This window comes from Oncorhynchus tshawytscha, linkage group LG09 (genome assembly GCF_018296145.1).
Source record: "Oncorhynchus tshawytscha isolate Ot180627B linkage group LG09, Otsh_v2.0, whole genome shotgun sequence".
NCBI lineage: Eukaryota > Metazoa > Chordata > Actinopteri > Salmoniformes > Salmonidae > Oncorhynchus > Oncorhynchus tshawytscha.
The window spans coordinates 59,604,024-59,627,066 of record NC_056437.1 but is presented as its reverse complement, the minus strand read 5'-3'; the positions used below and the strand labels follow the sequence as shown (position 1 = coordinate 59,627,066).

General features: G+C 45.4%; 2 protein-coding genes across 5 annotated transcripts; one reads left to right on the top strand and one right to left on the bottom strand.

Moving 5' to 3' along the window:
• Positions 1 to 1,273: 1,273 nt before the first annotated feature.
• LOC112214613 (phosphatidylinositol 3-kinase catalytic subunit type 3) lies at positions 1,274 to 18,710 on the bottom strand. Of its 4 annotated transcripts, none has more exons than XM_042327147.1 (26): positions 18,261 to 18,710; positions 17,070 to 17,258; positions 16,531 to 16,674; positions 16,161 to 16,290; positions 16,016 to 16,042; positions 15,041 to 15,127; positions 12,868 to 12,966; positions 12,677 to 12,748; positions 12,441 to 12,545; positions 12,257 to 12,349; positions 11,705 to 11,890; positions 10,122 to 10,261; positions 9,817 to 9,895; positions 9,663 to 9,730; positions 9,472 to 9,577; positions 9,148 to 9,264; positions 8,869 to 9,000; positions 8,476 to 8,604; positions 7,793 to 7,862; positions 7,639 to 7,703; positions 7,229 to 7,313; positions 7,018 to 7,092; positions 6,642 to 6,810; positions 6,429 to 6,519; positions 6,198 to 6,323; positions 1,274 to 1,514 (listed from the first exon to the last, which is right to left on the bottom strand). In XM_042327147.1, exons 1-26 carry the CDS (start codon positions 18,323 to 18,325, stop codon positions 1,500 to 1,502), a joined length of 2,664 nt encoding a protein of 887 aa, XP_042183081.1. In that variant the 5' UTR covers positions 18,326 to 18,710; the 3' UTR covers positions 1,274 to 1,499. The 4 variants fall into 4 exon arrangements, with proteins under 4 accessions (XP_042183081.1, XP_042183082.1, XP_042183083.1 ...); XM_042327148.1 differs by having other exon boundaries at positions 9,663 to 9,727; XM_042327149.1 differs by lacking the exon at positions 16,016 to 16,042 and having other exon boundaries at positions 18,261 to 18,709.
• LOC112214614 (microseminoprotein, prostate associated 1) lies at positions 17,579 to 22,551 on the top strand. The gene is made up of 4 exons (XM_024373502.2): positions 17,579 to 17,842; positions 20,720 to 21,109; positions 21,425 to 21,533; positions 21,949 to 22,551. Exons 2-4 carry the CDS (start codon positions 20,986 to 20,988, stop codon positions 22,121 to 22,123), a joined length of 408 nt encoding a protein of 135 aa, XP_024229270.2. The 5' UTR covers positions 17,579 to 17,842; positions 20,720 to 20,985; the 3' UTR covers positions 22,124 to 22,551.
• The last annotated feature ends 492 nt before the right edge of the window (positions 22,552 to 23,043 follow it).

Genomic DNA, 23,043 nt, shown 5'->3' with positions numbered 1-23,043 from the left:
TAGCAGTGGTAAGGTGTTGGGACAGCTTTGTGTGCACCGTTTGTCACTGTTATAGTGCAATTAATGTATTGTTCAGTGTTGAATGCTGGCATGCATCCTACATTTTCTTTGTTTGTCCCCCAACCAAGATTTACATGCTAAAATCGCCACTGTCGACAGGGTGACCTTTTCGAAAATGACTAATTCATGGGTCAGCTGAAACAGTCTGCTAGTGTCTGAAAGTGAATACATTATACTTTTGCTTTTCATTCGGGTGCATCCTGTTCTGTAAATGTCAAGTTTCATATTAACCAGAGAGGGGGAAGATGTATATGTGACTACAGCAGAGCTTGAAAAAAAAAAGCCTAATAAAAACTGCTTGAAATGAGCAACAATGAGATCAGCTTGAAGACTTTGTTGCGTAATGCTAGATAAGTGTAATTGCTGATGTTTATGTATAGTTCCCATTCCAACACCATAAGGAAATGTAAATTGAGTGAACAATAAATGTTTGTCATTTTGAAGTGCTTTTATGTGCAATATCTTTTTTTCATTTCCTAATCAGTTGTAAATGGATTACCTTTAAAAAAAAATACAAGTACGATGAGTACTACTGTTCTTTTGTACATAAAATAAAAAGCAACTAAAGGGTTATAATTCCACCTGCGATGGTAAATTCATAGTCCTGGTACCTTTTAAAAATGAAGTGTACATGCAATGTGTAGTAGTGTCATGTTTTGAGGTATAAGAAAGGTCTAAAAAGCAACTTACAAAGATTACAATAGTAAAGTCTATTCCCTTCAAACAAATTGTTGTTGCTCTTGGTCAGGGTGTCAGATCAAACATGACAGAACCACACAGGCATTACCACACAACTAACCACCTGTCATCTCCAGCTACAGCGTCTTCGACTGACCTAGATTTAGGATGAAACCAACGTGTTCTAAACTAAACGGCCCTTGTATTGTGACGGGGTTTCAAAAGTAACCTTTTCGAAAGTCCTCTGTTGGAATACGACATATTTTCGCCAGGAATACAAAAGCCAGAAACAGCATGTTGCCCTTTAACCATGATAAATGACATTCAGCTCTACATAAAGACCTGGTGATTCATCTCTCACACAGGATAAACTCACCCCCCCACTATGTGTTGCTGCTCAATGGATATAGCCGGCCATACATGTTAATCATGTACAATAACCATTATACCACAAGTCCCAACAGATTATTTTGGGAATGCGATGTGTAAACGCACTAAAACACAACTCCAACACAAAGACAAGGCAACATCAGTGTTGCACTGTATCAACATGGTTTTTATTTGGCCATTAGTTTTATCTATATATAATATGTACAAAATGAAAACATCAATCATTGTTTTGTTTTTGCAGTAGAGGTTGGCCTCTTCAGTGTCCTGGATGGATCCTCTCAATCTCACACAAGGGCGGAGTGTCGGGACAGTGTTACTATGGATACAACCCCTCCTGTCTGTCTGTTCATCCATTGTTCAGATGGTCCTTCTCATCTGCGCCAGTACTGGAGGAGAGATGGGAGACACCACTGTTAGAAGACCCTCACATCTACAACACACTCAGGCGGCACAATTATTGGCAAAAGACTATTTAAAATGCAGCGTTATATAAATAAACACTGCTACCTACAATTAATCAGTAATCTCGGGTTAACCCAGAACTAAAAGTCGCGTAATTGGTCAGATGCTCGATTAAGAATTGGGTCCAGGCCTCCCGAGTGGCGCAGTGGTTAAAGGCTCTGTACTGCAGCGCCAGCTGTGCCACCAGAGACTCTGGGTTCGAGCCCAGGCTCTGTCGTAACCGACGGGGAGGTCCGTGGAGCGACGCACAATTGGCCTAGTGTTGTCCGGGTTAGGGAGGGTTGGGCCGGTAGGGATATCCTTGACTCGTGGCAGGCCGGGCGCAGCGCACGCTAACCAAGGTTGCACGGTGTTTCCTCCGACACATTGGTGTGGCTGGCTTCCGGGTTGGATGCGCACTGTGGTTTTGTTGTGTATCGGAGGACGCATGACTTTCAACCTTCGTATCTCCCGAGCCCGTACGGGAGTTGTAGCGATGAGACAAGATAGTAGCTACTAACAATTGGATACCACGAAATTGGGGAGAGAAAGGGGTAAAATTCAAAAGAAAAAATAATTGGGTCCATATGTGGAGAGAACGAAGAGCTCCACCTTGTCTCTTTACAAGTCTATGGGACAAAATGTCCCCTTGCGAAATTGTGATTTTCCCAAAGCACCAGAACTAACACTGCTAGTTCTCACACATCCTGTTGGTACTGTAGATCTTTCATGATACATGTATGTTTAACCTGTTTGGGATAGGGGGCAGCATTTTCACGTTTGGATGAAAAGCGTGCCCAGAGTAAACTGCCTGCTACTCAGTCCCAGTTGCTATTATTAGTAGATTTGGATAGAAAACACTCTGAAGTTTGATGTCTGAGTACATCTGAACATATGGCAGGTGAAAACCTGAGAAGAATCCAACCAGGAAGTGGGAAATCTGAGGTTTGTAGTTGTTCAACTCTTGGCCTATCGAATACACAGTGTCTATGGGGTCATATTGCACTTCCCAAGGCATTCACTAGATGTCAAGTCTTTAGAATCTTGTTTGATGCTTCTACTGTGAAGGAGGGGGGAATGAGGGCTCTTTGGGTCAGTGGTCTGGCAGAGTGACACAAGCTGGTGACGCGCATTCACGTTAGAGTCAGCTTGCTTTTCTGAAGACAAAGGGAATTCTCCGGTTGGAACATTATTGAAGATTTGTTAACATCCTAAAGATTGATTCGATACTTCATTTGACATGTTTCTACGGACTGTAACGGAACTTTTTGACTTTTCGTCTGCCCCTAGTGATCGAGCGTCGTGAGTTTGGATTGTGTACTGAACGCGCGAACAAAAAGGAGGTATTTGGACAAAGATTAACTTTATCAAACAAATCAAACATTTATTGTGGAACTGGGATTCCCTGGAGTGCATTCTGATGAAGATCAAAGGTAAGTGAATATTTATAATGCTATTTCTGACTTCTGTTGACTCCAACATGGCGGATTCCCTGTTTGGCTTGATTTTGTTGTCTGAGCGCCGTACTCAGATTATTGCATGGTTTGCTTTTTCCGTAAAGTTTAAAAAAAATCTGACACAGTGGTTACATTAAGAAGTATAGCTTTAATTCTGTGAAAAACACTTGTATCTTTAATCAATATTTATTATAGGTATTTCTGTAAAATGATGTGGCTCTCTGCAAAAATCACCGGATGTTTTGGAAGCAAAACATTACTGAACGTAACGCGCCAATGTAAACTGAGATTTTTGGATATAGATATGCACTTTATCGAACAAAACATACATGTATTATGTAACATGAAGTCCTATGAGTGTCATCTGATGAAGATCATCAAAGGTTAGTGATTCATTTTATCTATTTCTGCTTTTTGTGACTCCTCTTTGGCTGGAAAAATGGCTGTTTTTGTGACTAGGCTCTGACCTAACAATCATATGTTGTGCTTTCCCTGTAAAGCCTTTTTGAAATCAGACACGATGGGTAGATTAAGAAGTTTCTTTCATTTGCTGTATTGCACTTGTTAATGTATGAAAGTTACATATTTCAAAAAAATATTTGAATTTCACGCGCTGCCTTTTAAGCGGAATGTTGTCAGTCACACCCCCCCGTTAGTGACACACACACTAAACCCCTGCTAAGAGCGAGAGACACACACACACACACACACACACACACACACACACACACAACCCCTTACTGAGAGAGAAAAGGAGAGACACACACACTAAACCCCTGCTAAAAGAGACACACTAAACCTCAGAGAGAGGGAGAGAGAGAGACACACACACACTAAACCCCTGCTGAGAGAGAGAAAGGGACACCCACACACTCAACCCTTGCTGAGAGTCACTAAACCCCTACTGAGAGAGGGAGAGAGAGAAACACACACACACACAAAACCCCTGCTGAGAGAGAGACACACTAAACCCCTGCTGAGAGAGGGAGAGAGACACACACACACACACACTAAACCCCTACTGAGAGAGAGAGAGAGACACACACACACAAACCCCTGCTGAGAGAGAAAAGGGACACCCACACACTCAACCCTTGCTGAGAGTCACTAAACCCCTACTGAGAGAGGGAGAGAGAGAAACACACACACACAAAAACCCCTGCTGAGAGAGAGACACACTAAACCCCTGCTGAGAGAGGGAGAGAGACACACACACACTAAACCCCTACTGAGAGAGAGAGAGAGACACACACACACGAAACCCCTGCTGAGAGAGAGCGACACACACACAAAACCCCTGCTGAGAGAGAGACACACACTAAACCCCTACTGAGAGAGGGAGAGAGAAACACACACACACACACACACTAAACCCCTGCTGAGGGAGAGAGACACTAAACCCCTGCTGAGAGAGACACACACACTAAACCCCTGCTGAGAGAGGGAGAGAGAGAAACACACACACACTAAACCCCTGCTGAGAGAGAGACACTAAACCCCTGCTGAGAGAGAGACAAAACCCCTGCTGAGAGAGAGCGACACACACACAGACACACTAAACCCCTACTGAGGGAGAGAGACACTAAACCCCTGCTGAGGGAGAGAGACACACACTAAACCCCTGCTGAGAGAGAGCGACACACACACACACACACACACACTAAACCCCTGCTGAGAGAGAGCGACACACACACACAAAACCCCTGCTAAGAGAGAGAGAGCGACATACACACACTAAACCCCTGCTGAGAGAGACACACACTAAACCCCTTCTGAGAGAGAGCGACACACACACACAAAACCCCTGCTAAGAGAGAGAGCGAGAGAGAGAGGGACACACACACACACACACACTAAACCCCTGCTGAGAGAGACACACACTAAACCCCTGCTGAGAGAGAGACAAAACCCCTGCTGAGAGAGAGCTTCACACACACACACACACACACACACACACTAAACCCCTGCTGAGAGAGAGCGAGAGCGACACACACACTAAACCCCTGCTGAGAGAGAGCGAGAGCGACACACACTAAACCCCTGCTGAGAGAGACACACTAAACCCGTGCTGAGAGAGAGAGAGAGACACACTAAACCCCTGCTGAAAGAGAGAGAGAGACACACACACACACACACTAAACCCCTACTGAGAGAGAGCACACACTAAACCCCTGCTGAGAGAGACACACACTAAACCAGTGCTGAGAGAGAGAGAGAGAGAGAGACACACTAAACCAGTGCTGAGAGAGAGAGAGAGAGAGAGACACACTAAACCAGTGCTGAGAGAGAGAGAGAGAGACACACTAAACCAGTGCTGAGAGAGAGAGAGAGAGAGAGACACACTAAACCAGTGCTGAGAGAGAGAGAGAGAGAGAGAGAGACACACTAAACCAGTGCTGAGAGAGAGAGAGAGAGAGAGAGACACACTAAACCAGTGCTGAGAGAGAGAGAGAGAGAGACACACTAAACCAGTGCTGAGAGAGAGAGACACACTAAACCAGTGCTGAGAGAGAGACACACTAAACCAGTGCTGAGAGAGAGACACACTAAACCAGTGCTGAGAGAGAGAGACACTAAACCAGTGCTGAGAGAGAGAGACACACTAAACCAGTGCTGAGAGAGAGAGAGAGAGACACACTAAACCAGTGCTGAGAGAGAGAGAGAGAGACACACTAAACCAGTGCTGAGAGAGAGAGAGACACACTAAACCAGTGCTGAGAGAGAGAGAGACACACTAAACCAGTGCTGAGAGAGAGAGAGACACACTAAACCAGTGCTGAGAGAGAGAGACACACTAAACCAGTGCTGAGAGAGAGACACACTAAACCAGTGCTGAGAGAGAGAGAGACACACTAAACCAGTGCTGAGAGAGAGAGAGACACACTAAACCAGTGCTGAGAGAGAGAGACACACTAAACCAGTGCTGAGAGAGAGACACACTAAACCAGTGCTGAGAGAGAGACACACTAAACCAGTGCTGAGAGAGAGACACACTAAACCAGTGCTGAGAGAGAGACACACTAAACCAGTGCTGAGAGAGAGAGACACAAACACACTAAACCTCTGCTGAGGGAGAGAGAGACACACACACTAAACCGCTGCTGAGCGAGAGAAAGGGAGAGACACACACACACACACACACAAACACTAAACCCCTGCTGAGACACACACCTGGGCAAACTTGTGTATCTGCTCCACCACAGCAGCAAACAGAGCTCCCACACTCTCGTCAATCAGACTCTGCATGTAATGCACCGCCTCCTCGTCCGACAGGTCCAATCGGAACTTGTCCTGCACCTGGGACGAGACATAATATTCAGTGAACGTCCCATTCAAAATGGGACTCTTACAATTCACAACCATTCGCTAAACCACATAGCGAAGTGAAATACACACACACACCTTCTTAACAGTCTTGTCAGGCTCCAGGGCAATGTCGGGAATGTTGGCATCCACCATGAGAGAGAAAAGATTTAGTATGAGGTTAGAGTACCTGAAGAGACAGGGATGAGAAAGAAAAATTAAAAAAGGTTCATCACAGCTGATATAAATGACCAATTAGTGGCAAAAGATCAGAATTGAGCTGCCTGTGTAAACGCAGCGTGTGTGTCCGACCTCCTGAGGTGTAGGAAGGCAGTGTAACACTGTTTCCTGAACTCCTGGTACTGTTCACTCTGCATGCCGCCCATCCCCTCCACCATCTCCTTACTCAGCTTCATAGGAGGAGGCAGGGGCTTGGGGTCACGACCCAGGATGTAGCCAAAGTCTATGTGGAACAACTTTCCTGAAAAACGGAAGATGGAAAGGTATTCAATCAAATGTATTCATGAAGCCCTTTTTACAACAGCAGTTGTCACAAAGTGTCGTCAGTCACACAGAATAGAGTGGAGCAGCATTTTGAAGGAAAGGACTAATGGATCAGACAACGTATGGTAGAAATCCAACCATAGGGTGTTGGGAGGTACACGACACATAATTCCTATAGACTCACCAGTCTTTGTGAGGAGCAGGTTGTCCAAGTGTCTGTCTCCTACACCCAGGATGTATGTGATGACACAGTAACCAGCTGGAACAAGAAAGAGTAGAGGAAAGACAAAAAAAAAAAAAAAAAAAGATATGTCATCCCAAAACACACTTAAAAATGAGCCCACACCAAGGCCAGGGATTGGTCGGTGGGAGGGTGTTATTGGTAGTAGACTCACCACAGCTCTTGACGTAGGTGTCCATCACCTCAGGGCTGATGCCATAGGGCCCCTTTTCACTGGGGGCGTGTTTTCTGAAGAAACTCTGGAGAGACACAGAAAGAGAGAGAGGAGTCTTACACAAATCAAATGGCATTTGTAATATGCGCCAAATTACAACAGGTTTACCATGAAATGCTTACTTACAAGCCATCAATGCAGTTAAGAAAAATAAGAGTTAAGAAAATATTTACTAAATAAAGTTTAAAAAAAAAAGTATAATAATAACACAAATCGCTTACAACAAATTAGGCCAGAGAAGACATCACAAGACGTGTCTGCACAGACATGCACAGAGCAAAGATGCTAGACAAACACCTTACATAGCAAATAATGTTAAGTCTCTTAGCCATGGATACAGTAAATTCTACCTGGATGTTTCCTTCAGTGGCCAGGACCTCAGCCACAGGCACTGACTGAACAAACTGCATGAACCCTGGAGGAAGGACAACACACAGGTCAGAGGTCACTTCACGCATGTCCTGACCCAGTATTCTAGTCGATAGCTACATCGGTGGTGCTCACCATGCTTGGTGCTTGTAGCCAGGACTTTGTAAGGCGTCAACTTCAGGTCCAGGTTCTCTTTCCTGAGCAACTGAGAGAGAATTTACATAATTCACACTGCACCGACTCTTAACCTTCTCTAGAACCTTCTAGGCGAGGCTGAAATATAAAACAACAGCCTGTGTCTTTACATTTCAGTCATTTAGCAGATGCTTTTCTCCAAAGCGACTTACAGCAAGTTTGTAGTAAGGTAATACGATAATAATATGCTTGTTTCAGACCATGTCCATAATAATAATAAATACAGTACTTTGTTTCTACGGTAATGACATGGCAATAATGCTAGTTCCTGACCACGTCCATAAAAATAAATACAGTACTTTGTTTCTACGGTAATGACATGGCAATAATGCTAGTTCCTGACCACGTCCATAATAATAAATACAGTACTTTGTTTCTACGGTAATGACATGGCAATAATGCTAGTTCCTGACGACGTCCATAATAATAAATACAGTACTTTGTTTCTACGGTAATGACATGGCAATAATGCTAGTTCCTGACCACGTCCATAATAATAAATACAGTACTTTGTTTCTACGGTAATGACATGGCAATAATGCTAGTTCCTGACCACGTCCATAATAATAAATACAGTACTTTGTTTCTACGGTAATGACATGGCAATAATGATAGTGTCTGACCTTGTCCATGAGAGAGATGATCTGTAGAATGAGCTGGTCTTGTCTCAGGTCGTCTCCGTGTTTAAAGATGACCGGGTACATCGCCCCGTCCTCCGCCTTGAAGATCAGCTTGGCTGGCATCAGGGCGCTCTATAATACACGCACAGACATACAGCGGTGAGATAAGGACACGTAGGAAAAAAAAGGGACATTAGCATACAAACATAGCAGCACATACAAAAACAACTGCTACATAGCACAACCAAAGAAGAGGGAGAGAAAGGGAGGATGAAGGAGGAGGAAGATGAAAATAAGGAGGGATACATTCGAGAGGGAGAGGAGAAGGAATGGAAGGAGGAGAGGAAGGATAGCGTTGAGAAGGAAGAATTAGCCAGCGATGGAGAGATGGTACACCTTGAATAGCGTGGCGGTGTCTGGTACGATGCCTCGGATTCTGACCGAGGGTTCCAGAGGTAGCGGGATGGGGTCAATCTCACACAGGTTCACCTTCTCATTGTCCGCCAGCAGAGCCTGCAGTCGCTCCGTCTGAAACACGGGGGGGGCAGTGTCAGCCAGCAATCGTAAACACCAGTCGCAGAGAAGACCTGGGTCATGTTCATTGGGAACCACAACGGAAGAAAACGGACTGACAGAGGGAGGAGTGTAAAGTGTGCGTCATTGGTCTTCTCGTACCTTCTTCTTGCGGTTGCCGCTCTCTCTCTGCACGGCCTTCATCAGCTGCACCAGTCTGTCCACAAACGTCTGTTGGGATGCCAGGAGAGACCGCATCACCCTCACACTCTTATCACCCTAGAGAGAGAGAGTACAGAGAAGAAAGAAAGATCATGAAAGAGGGGGAAATTAGTTATACTCATGGTTACCAAAGCAAAAATACTTGCTTGGCGTTTTTCCCGACGCACTGCGCCGTATCATTCACTGCACAAGCAAATTCGTAGTCCTGAAAATGTAAATTAACGGAAGGATGAAGGAAGATATGAGGCGCGTTGAAAGTCTAACCTTGAGCAGCGCTTGGCTAAACCTCCCAATGACGTTGAGGTACATCTTGTGGGTTTTTAGGTCTCTCTGCTGGGTGTCCTGGTCCTCACACTCCACTATTACATACCTGAGGGAGCACACACAGATTTAGTACACACACGTGTCTTATATATGCACGCATACACACCACACACACACTAATTGATCCTCACCAGTAGAGGTAGTTGGCCAGTGTTGAGTTCTTACAGGCACGGGAAATGAGAAAGGTACACAGGTCCTGCTGTAGAAACACAGAACCAACATTACTACCTCTCTCGTCAGACAAACAAACGTCTGTCCTTTCCCCTTCTCCTGTACACTTTTTACCTCGGGATTCTCACTGTCCGCCCCTTCCTTTCCATTCGGAACAGGTGAGGGCACTGCTGGAGCAGTCAAGATCTGGGAACTGGAGACATACAGACAGTTGATGTTGCACTGTTAGAACACAGTTAAATAGCACAGCAGACAACCAACACCAGACATATCTAGGGGCCAGGAGTTTTTCCCCCCCTGTCCAACACTGGCTAACAACCTGACCAGAATAAACTCAGGGCCCTAGGCTATGAATTAGGGCTAGAAATTTCCCTGATTCGGTCACAACTTTCAACCCTCCACCTTGACCCCCCTCTAACCTGTCTAGGTCCCCCAGGGTGGAGCTCTCTGCCAGGCCCTGGCTGTCCCGCTTGCCTCCTGGCTCCAGCCCACACTGGATGTCGTTGAAGTTCTCGTATTTCAGAGCCTGGACCAGCTGGAGAAGGTACATCAGCAGGTCCTGGAGCACAGGGAGAGCGATACGTAGGTGTGTGTGTGTGTGTGTGTGTGTGTGAGAATGTAGTACATGTACACACACACACACACAAACATTCAAAAGTTTGGGGGTCACATAGAAATGTCCTTGTTTTTGAAAGAAAAGCACATTTTTATGTCCATTAAAATAACATCAAATTGATCAGACATTGTTAATGTTGTAAATGACTTCTGTAGCTGGAAACAGCTGATTTTCAATGGAATATCTACATAGGCCTGTTATCAGCAACCATCACTCCTGTGTTCCAATGGCATGTTGTGTTAGCTAATCCAAGTTTATAATTTTATGTTAGCACAGCTGAAAACTGTTGTTCTGATTAAAGAAGCAATAAAACTGGCCTTCTTTAGACTAGTTGAGTATCTGGAACATCAGCATTTGTGGGTTCGATTACAGGCTCAAAATTACCAGAAACAAAACTTTCTTCTGAAACTTGTCAGTCTATTCTTGTTCTGAGAAATGAAGGCTATTCCATGCTAGAAATTGCCAAGAAACTGAAGCTCTTGTACAACGCTGTGTACTACTCCCTTCACAGAACAGCGCAAAGTGGCTCTAACCAGAATAGAAAGAGGAGTGGGAGGCCCCGGTGCACAACTGAGCAAGAGGACAAGTACATTAGAGTGTCTAGTTTGAGAAACAGACGCCTCTCACAAGTCCTCAAATGGCAGCTTCATTAAATAGTACCCGCAAAACACCAGTCTCAACATCAACAGTGAAGATGTGACTCCGGGATGCTGGCTTTCTAGGCAGAGTTGCAAAGAAAAAGCCATATCTCAGACTGGCCAATAAAAATAAAAGATTAAGGTGGGCAAAAGAACACAGACACTGGACAGAGGAACTCTGCCTTAATTTCTCAGAACAAGAATAGACTGACGAGTTTCAGAAGAAAGTTTGTTTCTGGCCATTTTGAGCCTGTAATTGAACCCACAAATGCTGATGCTCCAGATACTAAACTAGTCTAAAGAAGGTCAGTTTTATTAATTCTTTAATCTGAATAACCGTTTTCAGCTGTGCTAACATAATTGCAAAAGGATTTTCTAATGATCAATTAGCCTTTTAAAATTATAAACTTGGATTAGCTAACACAACATGCTATTGGAACACAGGAGTGATGGTTGCTTATAATAGGCCTCTGTACACTATGGAGATATTCCATAAAAAAATATGCCATTTCCAGCTACAATAGTCATTCACAACATTAACAATGTCTACACTGTTTTTCTGATCAATTTGATGTTATTTTAAATGGACAAAAAAAGTTGCTTTTCTTTAATAATAAGGACATTTCTAAGTGACCCCAAACTTTTGAATGGTAGTGTACATGGCTCTGCTGTGTCACTCCCCCTCCCCCCACTCACTCACACACACAACCCAACACACACTCTCTCTTCACCGCCCCCTGCAAACTACCTCGTCGTCGGCCTGCTGTAGCCTGGTCACAGCGTAGCGTCGTACGGTGGGGTTGGTGAACTGGGAGGAGAGCAGCTCTAGGGAGTCCTCAACATCCATGGGCCTCCACTTCCCCAGCAGCTCCAGGGCCTGCTTAGCCTCCCCGGGCAGCGCCCAGTTCACACACTTTAGGAACTTAGTCAGTGCCTGGAGGGGAGAGGGAAGAGGGGCTCTTAGGTAATTAGCTTAGACAAGTGTGTCAACACTCATGGAGTGTATTTGAGTGTTGTTGTGGTGAACATAGGGCTCTGGGTTTTTCCTGACCCAAGAGAAACTCAGGGCCCCAGTTATACTGGGACAATTCTAATCTAGGATTCTTCCCTGGTCAGGTTACGAGGTCAGGAACTCGATGGGCCCTAGATGCTGTCCAACTTTGTTTCCATTTTGTATGGAAATGTATTCTGCTATAAACATGCACATACTGTGTTGTGTGTCTACATACTTTAAATCACAAATAAAATGGACTAAAAAAGGACAACCATAAAAGGACTTCAAACTTAGCAGGACACACACCTTCTCCTGAGTGGTGAGGTAGTAACGGAACTTCCACACCAGGTCCTGTTCCTCTGAGCTCAGTTGCTTGGTCGGAGGGTAATTCACTATGACCTGTAGAGAGAGACATACACACAAGATTGAGCCTACTGCTAAAAATCACACACAGACACACATACAGTTGTGGTTGACTAATGGTACTAACGTTGAGCTGATCTCGTGTGGCAGCGTTAGGCTTCAGGTCGTGGTCCGACGGGCCACTCCGAAGGCTACGGGCCAATTTATGGTGCTTGCTCTCCACAAGGTTCTCCTATGGCAGGGGCAGAGGTACATTATAAATGATTAATACATTAAACTCAATACATGTATGGCAATATTGATATGTTGAAAATAAAACAAATCTCCATTCTAACCCTGTGTGTGTGTGTGTGTGTCTCTTACCATGCACATCTGAGGGTCAGGGACTTTAACGATGTCAGCGCTGGTGAGCACCGGTGAGGCGTCATCTCCATCCTGGAGGGGGAGGAGTTAGTCAGCCAATCAGCTACCACATCACCACAGCAATCAACCAATCAATCCCTTTCAGAATTATGACAACAGCCATGTATGTGTATATATACATATATACCTACCTTCTCATAATAGACAATACTGTACTCAGGCTTTTCTCCAGTTTTGACACGAGGAAACTCCACCATAAGATACATGAAGTTGGAGCTACGCTTCTCACTCTGTGGGAACGCAAACATATGAGGCTGACTGACTTTAGATTTTTTTAAAAGAGGTCTCGGCAGAAATGAGCGATGGCCTTTACATATAAAGTACGTCATGTTATGTGTCACACATATAACGCATCTGTGATGAGGCTATTCAAATCAAACTTTATTTGTCACACGCGCCGAATACAACAAGTGTAGACCTTACCGTGAAATGCTTACTTACAAGCCCTTAACCAACAAGAAGAGTTAAGAAAATATTTACCAAATGGACTAAAGTAAAAAAAATGTTTTTAAAAAGTAACAAGAATAAAGAGACTATATACAGGGGGTACAGGTTAGTTGAAGTAATTTGTACTTGTAGGTAGGGGTGAAGTGACTATGCATAGATAATAAACAGCGAGTAGCAGCAGTGTACAAAAGGGGGGGTCAATGTAAATAGTCCGGGGGGGGGGATTTTATTAATTGTTCAGCAGTCTTATGGCTTGGGGGTAGAAGCTTTTGAGGAGCCTTTTGGTCCTAGGCTTGGCGCTCTGGTACCGCTTGCCGTGCGGTAGCAAAGAAAACAGTCTATGACTTGGGTGACTGGAGTCTCTGACAATTTTATGGGCTTTCCCTGACACCGCCTATTATATAGGTCCTAGATGAAAGGCAGCTTGGCCCCAGTGATGTACTGGGCCGTATGCACTACCCTCTGTAGCACCTTACGGTCAGATGCCGAGCAGTTGCCATATAAGACGGTGATGCAACCGCTCAGGATGCTCTTGATGGTGCAGCTGTAGAACCTTTTGAGGATCTGGGGACCCATGACAAATCCTTTGTCTTCTGAGGGGGAAAAGGTTTTGTAAGGGCCCTCTTCACGACTGTCTTGGTATGTTTGGACCATGATAGTTCGGGGCTCCACTACAGCCCCGTTGATGTTAAATGGGGGCCTGTTCGGCCCGCCTTTTCCTGTAGTTCACGATCAGATCCTTTATTTTGCTCACATTGCGGGTGAGGTTGTTGACCTTGCACCACACTGCCAGTTCTCTGACCTCCTCCCTATAGGCCGTCTCATCGTTGTCGGTGATCAAGCCTACCACCGTTGTGTCGTCAGCAAACTTAATGATGGTGTTGGAGTCGTATTTGGCACGCAGTCATGGTTGAACAGTGAGTACAGGAGGGGACTAAGTACGCACCCCTGAGGGGCCCCAGTGTTAAGGATCAGCGTGGCAGACATGTTGTTGCCTACTCTTACCACCTGGGGGCGGCCTGTCAGGAATTCCAGGATCCAGTTGCAGAGGGAGGTGTTTAGTCCCAGAGTCCTTAGCTTAGTGATGAGCTTTGTGGGCACTATGGTGTTGAACGCTGAGCTGTAGTCAATGAACAGCATTCTCACATAGGTGCTACGGGGCGGTAATCATTTAGGCAGGTTACCTTCTCTTCTTTGGGCACAGGGACTACAGTGGTCTGCTTGAAACATGTAGGTATTACAGACTCGGTCAGGGAGAGGTTGAAAATGTCAGCGAAGACACTTGACAGTTGGTCCGCGCATACTTTGAGTACACCTCCTGGTAATCGGTCTGGCCCAGCGGCTTTGTGAATGTTGACCTGTTTAAAGGTTTTGTTCACATCGCCTACCGAGAGCGTTATTACAGTCATCCAGAACAGCTGGTGCTCTCGTGCATGCTTCAGTGTTGCTTGCCTCAAAGCGAGCATAAAAGGCATTTAGCTCGTCTGGTAGGCTTGCGTCACTGGGCAGCTCGTGTCTGGGTTTCCCTTTGTAGTCTGTAATAGTTTTCAAGCCCTGCCACATCCGACGAGCATCAGAGCCGGTGTAGTAGGATTTAATCTTAATCCTGTACTGACGCTTTGCTTGTTCGATGGTTCGTCTGAGGGCATAGCGGGATTTCTTATTAGTGTCCAGATTTGTCTCCCGCTCCTTGAAAGCGGCAGCTCTAGCCTTTAGCTCGATACGGATGTTGCCTGTAATCCATGGCCTCCGGTTGGGATACGTATGTACCTTCAGGTGATTGTGAGTGTGTATGGTTTACAGTATAAGGCATCAATGATTTTTTTTAAACTGACCCCAGATCCTCTACTAACTCACCTCGTTGATCATCTCTATCTCTCTGAAGGTCAGGCGGTCCAACCAGTCTACCTTCACCATGTGACCCTGCCGGTGGGCCTTGGTCAGCTAGAAGGAGAGAAAGAAAGAGGGATGGAGGGAAGGGAGGGAAAGAAAGAGGAGAAGAGATTGAGAGGTTAGGAATAAAGGATGCAATCGAGGTGGAGCAGAGATATGCAGAAAGCTAGCTCGGCCAATCAGAGCGCAGCTTGGTGCCAGTGGCCAATCCAGTGCAACGGAAGCACTGAACACACACTCAGCAGCCAATCTGCTCAGTCAGTGTGGGTGACAGGGGCACACAAGCACAACATTCGCTATAGCTATTAGAGCTCACTCTGAACTTGGTACAGACAGTTTCCAGTATTTACAGCCAGTTGACACACCCATGGGGCACCATTAATCCCTTTTATTTTGACTTCAGCTTGATAAAATGGTCAGTGGGTCTAATTCTTAGTAAATTACTGCAAAATGAAAACCAACACACCAAAGGCTAATGACACATTAGTGCAAGATTTAAATTGGGGTTTCCTAAACTCGGTCTTTCAGGACCCCAAGGGGTGCATGTTTTGGTTTTTGCCCTAGCACTACACAGCTGATTCAAATAATCCACTAATCATCAAGCTTTGATAATTTGAACAAGCTGTGTAGTGTTACGGCAAAATCCAAAGCATGCAACTCTTGGGCTCCAGAGCACAGAGTTTAGGAATCCCTGATTTTAATTATATGCATTATACAAAAGGTGGTGCTTCTTAGTTGTTTCTCTGGTAAAATGGCAGGGGTGTTTGATGCACCATATTCCTAACAAACATTAACAAGCCACACACACACAAATTCAGCAAGATTTAGCTATAGGGCCTAATATGTGCACCAACAAAGAAAGAGACAAACACACACAGGCCTACACACACATCCAGCATTCCGACCCCCTCTCCCCTCCTTCCAACCCCTAGTACTCACATCACTGAGAAACTCCAGGTCAGGGGCCTGGAATAGACAGTGATTTAGACGAGTCCTTTCACAGGAGTACATCACACACTCTCTCCGCCGTCAAACACACAAACCCAAACAAACCCTCCAGGGGGACCCCTGACCCTGTGCCTACCTTGGCCAGTCGCCCCATCTGGTCCTCTGCCAGACTGCTGCTGGTCCTCCCTGGGGTGCTGGTGGGCTCCCCTCCGTCCCCCTCCACCCCCGGCCACACCTTCAGGTCGTGCATGCCCTGCCGGAACATCCTGAGAGAGAAGAAGGGGAGACGGAGAGGGGACGGGAGATGGCATCAGTCAATGTTCTGGTTGGCTTTCGGAGTTGTCCCCCACCCCAATAATAGCCACATACTTCTTCCATATACAGTCAGCTAGGGTTGGGGTCAATTCCAGTCAATTCAGAAAGTATACTGAAATTCCAATTCCCTTCCATAGTACAGTAATATACAGTATATGGACATATATTTGCTGAGATGGACTTGGACTCACCCATATTTGCCGAAGAGGGTGACGGTGGTTCCCCCCACAGGGGTGGCTCGGCCCGGTCCGTACACATCCCACACAGTAAGGGCCACCTGGGCACTCTGGGGCAGGTCTGGATACTTCACTGGCAGCTTCAGCCACTCATTCCAGCTGGGGAAGGGGAAAGAGAAAGAGAGAGGTGATAGGGAGGAGAGACAGGGAGAGAGAGAGAGGTGATAGGGAGGAGAGACAGGGAGGAGAGACAGGGAGGAGAGAGAGGTGATAGGGAGGAGAGAGAGGTGATAGGGAGGAGAGACAGGGAGGAGAGAGAGTGAGTGAGAGAAAGTTTACAGAACAGTTCACAAGGACGATTATATTTTGTATATATTATCGTGAAATGAGTCTACAATGTGAGATAAAGACCAACCAGGTCAAAGAGTTGATTACGGTTGCTCTGAAATGGCACCCTATTCCCTATATAGTGCACCAACCTGGCCAAAAGTAGTGCACTATGTAGGGAATCGGTTGCCATTTGGGATTTGGGACACAGCCTGGGTGTCACTCACTTCCAGCGTGTACTGAAGGCCTTGTAGGAGGTGCGCACGGGCAGCGCCAGGGGCTTGCCCTCTGCAAACACCTGACAGGTAACATAGAGGTCTGAGCAGTTCTCCTGGTAGAGGCCAGAGAACCGCAACATTGGATCCTGCAGCAGGGCCTTGTAGCTCTTCTGCTCCCGCTTGCCCTCCAAACTGCCTCTGTGGGGGGGGGGCTCAGTACAGGGGGAGATCATGAGAGACAGACAGAGGGAAGTAGTTTGACACCACCACTTGTCATCCTTCCCTTTCAGAATCAGTATTCTTAGCCACTCTGCTCAGCCAAAGTTCTAAAATCTAGACAAAAGTTGTAGATCAACACTCTGGAGGTCCACAGATCTATGAACACCTGCAAGTGTGTTCACATTTGGCTAAATTATTTGTATTGCCACTAGGCTAAATGACAGGGCATATCCCGGAACATATCTTTGTACATTCTGCGGTGTTGAGACAACGTTAACAGTCCCCTGACAAGTTGTGACAAAACGCATCACCCTATTATTCCAGTGTGTAACGGCCTAACGGGAAGCACTGCACTGTTTGTTGAGAATTATGAACGTTATTTACGGGCCACCACAGCGGAGCCTAGCTCGTTAAGTGACGTCACGAGAGGTAGATGAGCCGTTGGAATGTGCATGATGTCAAGAAAATGCGGATTTTTCCGTGTTCCCAAATAAGAGCCCTCACCGGGCACGTTTACGGAGCCGTGATATCGGTTGAGTCATGGTGTTGCCATGCTCGCTAAGGTAAATAGAAGACAAACAACTAACGTCAGCTAGCAATGTAATGAGATACTTTTGGAAAAAGTGTTGCAATCATTTTTCATGCATGTAAAGTGGTATTAGATAAGAGACTCGACGTGCATTGTAATTGATGTCAACATGCTATCATTTAACAGTACGCAGTTATGGACATAAGTAGGCTAGCTAGGTCACTGAGGTATAATAAGACCTAGGTAGCCAGCTATAGCTACACTGACTGATATTGTTTATTGTTGACATCAATCAATCACATGTATTTATAAAGCCCTTTTTACAGCAGATGTCAACGTTCTTCTGAGACCCAGCCTAAAACCTAGAAGAGCATTTAAGGAGCGAGCGAGATAGTTAACTTGCTACTTGTACAGTATGGCCCATAAGTAGCCCACGGTAACAAAATACTTACATTTTCAGTTGAACATTAATGTCCAAGTCACAACTGTAGACATAGTTAAACTTGTCTGTGTCCATCTTATTTAACACATACAAGTAAAAAGCTAGCGAACGTTACTCATAAATTCGCAGAGGCAAATAGGATTGTAGCTAGCAAGCCTTTCCTGGCCGTGGGCTAGCTTGGAAGGCCTGAGTGCAAAAATCCCCTTGGTAGCGCACAAACAATAGTTTCTGCAGTTGTCTTGAAAAAAATACTGCGATACAGTCCGTTTACAGACCATCAGTCAGATCGAAATGTGAGCTTTTATCGCCTCGATTCACAATAATGACATTATAGCGACACATTTATTTTCGGACTTGATTATGTTTTTTTTGTGATCACAACAGTCTGCTGCTGATATCAGGAAAACTTAATCAATCTCTAAGTCACTGTCAATGAGCGAGTGTGTTGCCAATCGTTGTTTTCAAATGTTGATTTAGCTGGTCTGATAGTGGTCACTTACTTCCTGGATGGGAACATTGGGGGCGGGGTTTACCGTGTAATCTTAAAGGGATAGTCAACAGAAGTACATTTTTTAAATTTTTTACCTTCATTTAACTAGGCAAGACAGTTAAGAACAAATTCTTATTTCCAATGCCGGCCTAGGATGTATGGGATTTGAGTTCCATTATAGATTTGCAACACATTTATGTGCAAATGAAATGTCTTACTTTGAATTGTGTATACGCCAAACCTCTTCGTTGGTCTTTGGGTTGGAGCACATGCCATCATAGGCACTACTAGCACAGTGCTTAAATTGAACTTCATCCCTTGCTCTCTACATCTCCATGGGGCAGTCTTGTGGGCTTATTGTCTTGTATTTGGGTGATGGCAGCAGGTTTAAGAGCGTTGGGCCAGTAACTGAATGATCTCTGGTTCAAATCCCTGAGCCGACAAGGTGAAAAAATCTGTTGAGCAAGGCACCTAACCCTAATTGCTCCTGTAAGTTACTCTGCATAAGAGAGTCTGCTAACCCAGTAAAACCCTAAAAAAGGAGGGTTTGTTTGGGACATAGCAAGTTAACGCTCCCTGAGCCAGAACAAAACATTAGCTCATCTCATCCACTTTTGCTGTCAATCTGCAGACAGACAGAGATCATGGGGAAAAACCTGTGACGAGGGAACATGTTTTTCACAATGGATCCCGCGGGCCTCACAATTTGTGTTTTACGCCCGTGTTCCCTCCTACCCCCACAGAAGTCTGGCGGGTGTTGATAGGTCTCCCTTGTCAGATAGGGGTGATGCTGACAGCAGGGCCCTGACGTGCTCTGGTCCTGTATTGTTGTGACTCAGTGTGTGTGTGTGTATGACAAAGTTGCCCATGTCTCTCCAGCTCCACAGCTTGACTTGTCACAGTCTGAGGAGGAACATGTCTCGACTCTGGAACCTTGTCACCTCAGTACCCTGTCCACATTATGTTTGAGTCCCAAATGGCACCCTATTCCCTATACAGTGCACTACTTTTGAGCAGGGCCTATATGGCTCTGCCTGGTCAAAAGTACAGCACTAAATATTCTCCCCTCCCAGAACCTAAGGGTCCTATACAATAAGACGATGACGGATGCTGACGGATTCCCACCCTTTGATTGACGCCATTTAAAGAGGTGCTGAGTAGGAAAACCCTCTTAAAACAAAAGCAATTTGTCTCACACCCATTAGTGTCTTCATGGACGAGCAGTTCATTGGTGGCATGAGAGTGAGAGAATCTCCATCCTTTTCCATTTGACATTCCATAGACCAGGCTGTCGCCCTAAAATCATGACGCATTTCATCCTAAATTAAAGAGCGGGTGTATAAAAGCATACACATGCATACCTGCCACCTGCCTGCAGCAGCCATAGCAGCAGCCAGTATAAAAGTAAAAAAGTCTTATCCTGTTCTTTATGAGTTTCCTGCTCCCAAACATCCTGCGTCTCTGCTCCTCTGGGGAGGGCGACTGACTAACCGCTGCTGGACAGGGCCCGCATGAGGTCACAGATTGGAGACACGGCTGCACGTCATGACATCATACACATAAGCTCATCCAAATGAGGTAGACTGGGGTCAGTGGAGGCAGTAGGTCGCTGACTTCATCTGCAGTATTTATGCATCTGTGTTTGCATGTAAGAGCGTCTTAGTAACCACATAGTAACACATCTGGTAGTGAAAGGTAACGCAGCTAGTCACTCACTGGTACTTTCCTCCTCAGCTGGAATCCTTAATAAGGTAGTAATGAAGATATTTAACTTCAATCCCAATAGGGAAATCTTATGTGGATGAACACAGATTTGAATCATGTTAGCCATTTATTCCTCTCTCTATTACTGGTTCTCCACAGGCCTCCCCTTCCGCTCTCCTTTCTACCTCTCTCTCACTTCCCTCCTTCCTCTCACCTCTCTCTTAGCCTCCAAGTCTTAGTCATTTTAGGATGTGTCCGTGTTTCTATCATTTTAGAGGTCATGCCCACTGGAGCGAAGAGGTGCTGATCTCCAGATTGCCAAGGCGATGCCAAGACACAGACCCCCCCCAAACCCAACCCTGTGACACCCCACATGCCCCACACCCCTGCCTTGACCCTGGTCGGTCCTCGTGATGGAGCTAACTAACCCCACCCTTCACCCTGTACACTGCGGTCGTAAAGATGTTGGGGTATAAATTGAGGTGGAAGAGAGGAATCGGAAAACTCTGAGAAACTAGATCTAGAACTACAAAACGAGAACATGAAGAACATGGTGACGATGGACTCCATTGTTGGGAGAAACTGGCCACTGACCTTCCTGGCTGGGACACTGCTTTGGACCACCTGCCTTGCGGCTCCTATGCAGTGCCACTTCAACTCCAAAGGTAAGCAAAGCCATGCTCTAGGATAGGGTGTTCAGCGTTAATCTGAAGGCATTGGGCCTGTTGAATGGATTTTAAGTTCAGAGTAGATTTTTATTACCCCGTGATTCAGGGTATCATTCAGGTTTGCTCTTCTTAAATGAAAGTCCATCGTCAACACGTCCAAAAGCCCGGGAAGACTGCTTTTGGTACTAAATGACTTTTGTTTATGTTAAAGTTGTGATTTATAAATTGAATTGGAAGTTTTGTGGATAAATGAGACTTGGTTTATGTATGATTGGGGTAACACCTTTGGTGGGGGGTCTCTCTCTACCCTAGTGCTGTGTGCGTACGAGGGGAGACACTTCTCTCTGGGGGAGTCCTGGATGGAGGACGGCTGTCTGCAGTGTACCTGTCTGCATCCTGTCGGCGTCGGCTGCTGCGAGACGTGAGTACACTACGCACCTGTGATCAATGTGCCTTTCTGGGTCGTTGTGTTTAGATTTGCAGCGGTGGGAATAGGAACCTGGTTGCCATGGTTGGGAGAGGCTTGCAATGCAATACAGCCATGACAATTGGATTCAGGCGCAGAGGTCCTTGAAAGGGAATTTTTCTTTTTATTCTCTAAAGATCTGATAATTAATGGTTTTTGATTTGAAAATAAATGCAAGTAATATATTCCCCCAGGCTCTGAAATGCTTAGAGTTGTATTACATTATCTATGTGGCGTTGTTACTTCAGGATATTCATATTGTCATCATCATGCTTTCAGAGAAAGCATATATGTAAAGCAAGCCATTGAAAACATTTAGTCTACCAGCTCAACAACCCTTCTCTCTCTCTCTCTCTCTCTCTCTGTACAGGGTGCATCACCCGGTGGACTTCCCAGGGTGGTGCGAGGTTCGGGTGGACACTCTGACCTGTAAGATGACACTCGTTCAGAGCGCTGACCCCCGCCTGCCCTGCAGCCCCGGGTATGGACACAGCCTAGACCCCAGCCACGGCTCACTGGAACACTACTTGAAGCTAGCGGAGTAGACAGGAACGGAATCACAGTGGGACAGTGGAGGCTGGTGGAGGGAGAAATCGAAGAACGAGCTCATTTAATTCCAGCCATTACAAGGAGCCTGTTCTCCGATTTAAAGTGGCACCAGCCTCCACTGAAGTCGGACGATCACCTCCCTCCACCCGCCTGTCTGTGTACTTCAAACGCTCCATTCTCACGTGTTGCAGACCCGTAATTTGTTAACATTTAAACCTCATGAATATTACAATATATTGTACCATAAGCAGAAAAGTATACTCCGTTGGAATGCAGAGGGGATCCCACATAATGTAATCCCACATTTATGGCACCCTGTAATGCTCTACTGTAAATATCAACTCTTATAGTAATATATCTAACAATTATTGTCGTATTTGTTCTGTTGCAGTTATATTCAGTTATCCTCTAAATAAAATTCTCATTCAGTGAAACTTTTGTTGATTTGCGTGTTAAAAGCAGTCTCTTCACGGCAAACACACTTTTTAATTAATGATTCACATCGTTGAACAGTCTTTCGTTCACAATGAAAAAATACAACTGTTGTAGAGCACGAAGCTCTTGAATATGAAATACAAAAAATGGAGTGACGAATCAATGGACTGTATTTTGGGGGGTTTTGAATGAAGGGATAAAAAAAATAGAGAAATGTAAATGACAGTAGCATTTTATATTGGTCGTCATCATCATCTTTAAGCTATATCTAAAAAAAGAAAGAAAGTGAGGGCAATCCCCAAAACATAGGACATACTGCAAAATATGTTAAAACACCAATAAATTGATGCCTGCTTTACATCACCATTCATGCAAATATAACCCTCCACTCCTCACGCTCAAATGTTGATGCTGTTGGTCCCTGTGAATTGGGAGACGTAGGACGTCAGGGCGGGATTGGTTCCATGGGCTCTCGGAACGT